Source organism: Etheostoma cragini, chromosome 6 (assembly GCF_013103735.1).
Source record: "Etheostoma cragini isolate CJK2018 chromosome 6, CSU_Ecrag_1.0, whole genome shotgun sequence".
Classification (NCBI taxonomy): Eukaryota; Metazoa; Chordata; class Actinopteri; order Perciformes; family Percidae; genus Etheostoma; species Etheostoma cragini.
In genome coordinates, this window is record NC_048412.1 from 26132754 (window position 1) to 26137739 (window position 4986).

At 34.7% G+C, this 4986-nt stretch overlaps 1 protein-coding gene across 3 annotated transcripts in view; it reads left to right on the top strand.

The window, feature by feature from the left end:
- Positions 1-1663: 1663 nt before the first annotated feature.
- gabpb2b (GA binding protein transcription factor subunit beta 2b) overlaps positions 1664-4986 on the top strand; it is a 13375-nt gene continuing 10052 nt past the window's right edge. For all 3 annotated transcript variants that reach the window (XM_034874559.1, XM_034874560.1, XM_034874561.1), the window contains exons 1-2: positions 1664-1821; positions 3313-3420. In XM_034874559.1, the coding sequence (XP_034730450.1) occupies positions 3313-3420 (108 nt within the window). In that variant the 5' untranslated portion in view covers positions 1664-1821. The remainder of the gene's footprint in view (positions 1822-3312; positions 3421-4986) is intronic.

Genomic DNA, 4986 nt, shown 5'->3' on the forward strand with positions numbered 1-4986 from the left:
GCCAGCTCCCGCCGCGTGGGATTGTGGGAAATGTCGTCAAAATCAGTTTTTTTTTTTAAATTGTGTGTTTTTATGTAAATTTAATGTTAATAAACTTATGAAAATAATTAAATAAACAAACAATAGTGCAAAGTCCTGCAACAAATATAAAGACAAATATAGAATAGAAATATTACATTAAAGGCTGCATACCGACAGTTTTGTGCAGGGTGTGCAAAATATGAATATGTGCACAAGGCAACAGTATATATACTAAATGTGCAATGGTCAGGGATTGAATACAGGGATAGAATAGAATAGAATGCCGTTTATTGTCATTTTACACAAGTACACTGTACTTGTGCAACGAGATTAAAGCAATCCCTTTACAGCGTTGACACAAAAAATATAAAAATATAAGATAACAATATAAAATATCAAAAATCAAAAATATAAAGTCAAAGATATAAAGTGTAGGTCGTGCAGAGAAAAAAGAGAGGGGCGGTGTGTGCTGGCGCACAGCCCTGAGTCCGGAGAGCAACTGTATACATATATAAATTAGCTTTGAATACACATTGTGTAAACGTAGATAAGTGTTAACAATTAATAAATAATATTGCACAGTGATAAAATGAAATGATTAAGTACTAATATTAAATAAATAAATATTGCAAATGTGTGTTAATATAGCAGCAGTTAGGTGCAACTTGAATAAATTCCTTTTTGTCCATGTTTTAGTTAATTTGGTGATAGTTATTTTCTTAAATTTCAACACTTGAAAAGAAATGAAAGATGAAGATTCATGAATAATCAAATATTGTTTATGCAGTGCTGAATCACCATCAGCGCAGTTACAAAGTCATTCTCAGTTTACTACTGTATTGTGTGAACAATTGATAAGTATTGTAATACCACCAAAACAAATACACTGTCTGTAATGGTTTATTTTATGGATGTTATCAACCTGTATCTTTATAAGTCTAATAATTGGTTTAACCTCTATTACGCTAATACAATTGGGGCTTTTAATTTGTTAAAATATATAATTAATTGCTTTTATTAACATTTTTCATATTGCTAAATGTGCTTAAATTGTTGAGCTTGTCTGCTTTTTTTTTGCTGTTGGGGCTGTGAAACGATCCATAATATAACACTGTAATCTGGAATAATGAACCAAAGATGTATGCTATCCTTGACCCCTGTGGCACATTTTAGACTATTCTCAGGTCCTTAAAATCTTGACACTGAATACTTTTACAATCAGCATGTTTATTGAATCAAGATAATGGTCAGTAAAAATGTTCTTATTAATTTCACAATACAAAAAAAGTTTACTGAAAACAATTCATATTTTCCTAAACATCGTTTTTCTGCTGCAGTCTTCTTACATCGACTGAAGTTAAATACAAACTACAAAACTGAAACCGCATTTTACTTTCAAAATAAACTTCCTTCTTAGAAACACATCATGGCCCTCCATCCCCTCTTGCCGTGACATTATATGTTTATCCTGTGAGGAGCATTAGACAAAAATAAAACTTTAATTTTACTAGATACAAAGTTTCTTAGTATTATATACTGCATTGCCCCCCGCACCCAAAAAAACAAATGCTGTTTCGCGTTCAGTGTTTGCTTTATTTTGGAAAGTCCAACCGGAACACCTATTATCTGCCTGGCTCACACTTTACGTTTGTCATGTTGCCGCCATCTTGGATCCACAAATAATTAAAAAAACACAAATGATTTTTTTTGGCGAAGAAGTTACAAAACAGTTACATTAGGCTAACGTATACAAGAAACCAACGTAAATAATAGATAGTTTTTGGACACCTTCATTGAGAGGCAAGTATACCACGTTCAGATAAAATGGTTGTAGCTATAGCTAACGTAACGTTAAACACAGGATTGCAAACAGCTAGCAGAGTGGTAAACACGATTAGCAACAGTAACGTTAAGTTAAGTCAACCGCTAGCTAGCTTTTTATTGTCACTTCAGAATGAATAGGCTTTAAGTTAGAAGTGTGTTGATATTTAGGTTGCTGTGTCTTATAGCTGAAATAGTTAGCTACAGTTATTTGGTAAAATCCGAGCAGAGTTGTCTTCCCTCCTGATGTTTGGACTAGCGGATGTGGAAATAGCTCCTTTGCTAGCTTCAACTTCCACCGGAACAAACTAACTTAATTGGGTGTCAAACTATATTTTAATATTTTTAAATGATCGTCTAGGTACCTTAGTCGTATTTAATCAAATGACAAATATGATGTGTATTGATATATCTTGTCTACCTACTAACGATAAGCCGTGTGTAGGGGAGCAAGCTTTCATTTCGGTGTCAACATCGTTACATTATATTTTAACAAGTTGACCGATTTTGTCATTTAGCATTCCCTTTATTTTAAAAATGAATTATCAGTACGTTTTGAAATGCATGAAAGATCTATTAAATAAAGTTTGTAACTTACATTCCTTATGCAATCGCTAATCATTGCTTTTGTTACCACTCTAATTACTCACACATTACACTAACAACAGTGGCAACTCTAATTGTTTTTTTAAAAAGCACCTTTCATTACACGAAAGAAACTTAAAGCACTTGACATTTAAGGAAAAGTATATTAAAACGTAAACATAAACACTTGATCAAAGTATAAAGAAGAATACAAGTTTAAAAAAGTACATTTTTGAGGTACTTTTATTTGTTCCATTTTCTGCTGCTTTATACTTCTGCTCCACTGTATTTAAGAGGAAAATATTGTAAATAATATACCAGTCACTTTGCACTATGATGTTATGATATACAAAACATACTATAGGCCTACACAATGATCTAACATTGCTTTAGGTTAGTACCTCCAGCTCCAACAGTACCTCCAGCTTGAACAGCTGTAACATAAAATGCTGCTTCACATTAATGCCTCACTGATCCAACTCCGACAGAAGACCATTTCACTGCATATTGAGTCATTTCACGCTTGATACTTTAATAACATTTGACTAATAAGACAGATGTACTTTAACTGTAGTAACATTTTTATAAACTATTAATTTGGATCATCTCAGCACTTACGTCAAAGTCAGACTTTAGACGTTTTGTCATTAAATGTAAGGAAGCTTGTAACATTTGTGAAGATCATGATTTTCTGAATTGCAAAACACTGGCTTAACAGACGGCAAACAAGTATTAATGTGCATTGTGGATATTATACTTTTTCACAAAAGAAACAATACACACAGTTAAAGTACATCAATGTGTGCTCTGATCAAATGGTTCTCCTTGCCTGACTGTTGTGTCTAGATGTGATAGCATCAACGTGTTTCTCCTGCCTGTCAGCAGATGTCACTGGTGCATCTTGGACAGCAGCTGCTGGAGGCAGTGCGGAGTGGACAGGATGATGATGTCAAGGCTCTGATGGCCAATGGTGCTCCGTTCACCACAGACTGGGTGAGGCTGATGTGCTTTAATTATGGATTCATCTTCAGGCTAATCTGTAATGAGATGAGTGTGAACCCTCATCTGCAGCCAAGAAACAGAGATTGTCAGCGCTTAATGTCGTTTTGGACTTTGTCACCATGCAGTGGCAGAATGACATTAACGCTGAGGTTCATATCGATGTCAAAGGACAGGAAAAAGTAAAAGAAACATTGAGAAAAATATAACACTCAAAAACTCTTATACATCTGTCTTCACTGTACTCTGTCCTGCAACTGCACATGTATATTGTTCATGGTTTTATTTCAGTTCAAAGAAGGAAAACAGTACATTTTATGTAGGTGCAGGCCAACAACTGATCCTCAGCTACGGTGCCATAAGTGTAGCCTGGAGACAGTAACTCTTATATAGAAATCAACACGTTTCAAAATTAATTTTTTAAAATCAATTATTAACTTAACAGAATCGAGCATCAAACCGTTCTACAGAGAATTGCGATGTATCCCAGAGATTTCTCCAGCCATAATAAACCCCCATTGTGCCGTGATGTACATTATGTCTATGAGCTTTTACTACAAGCACAGAACATTCAGTGTCTTTGTGTCATTTTATCCTAATTTGTATTTTAAATTAAGTTAATTGGCCTGCAAACTGATGAAATGATTGTGTCTTTGTACTTATTACAGTACTGGAAGATTAATTGTTTTAAATAATTTAGATTTTTTGGAGAGACTTACAAGCCTACATAAAAAATCCACAGGCAGTATAACATTCATCTATAATATATCGCTCACAGGCAGTGTGTACGTCACTAATGCAGTTTTATTAAATGTTCTCTTTCCCTAATGCCATCTTAATCTACTATACAAGAACAGATAACAGATTGAACGGTGGGTCAAAATGAATTGATTTTCAAGTTCTATTTTTCACCTGTGTGTCATCTGTGTGCTACATTTCAGTAATGTACGTTGAAGAGTAGTCGCAGTATTAAAGGGCACATGGTTTTATGGATTCATGCCACATTCACAAGATGTCTGCAGTTTGAAATAAGGGGAGAAATAACCGCTTTCATAAATGAAGAATGTATAAATTCAAATCAATCATTAATGAAATGAAACAGATTTGTCACGATTTATCCCAAATAAAGCTGAGCTGATCGAATCTACCAGATGATAATTTAGATTCTGTGGAAGTGTCAACATTGGTGGATTAACTGTCTTGTGTGCCGCAGTGTATGATGCATGGGGAGAATTTCAAGCCTTTCAACTCCTACATCAGTTGTAATTGCACCGAAAAACTAATGTGAGACATTTTTATTAGTTGGTCTGTAAATCCGACATGTCGTGAGCACTGCATTTCAGCAGACCTAGAGATGAAGGAGAGGTGGAGGGGTATTTTACTTTTAGCTTTTATCCCCAAGCATTGTTACTTGTCAAAGTAATCTGAGTACTACTCAGATTGTGGAATTGAGGCTACATTTACACTACTACATTTTGGTTCAGAAAATGACATCACTTTATCTTTAAAACCAGGAAAAGACAACACTTGTGTCACGTTGGGGGGGGGGGGGGGGGGGGG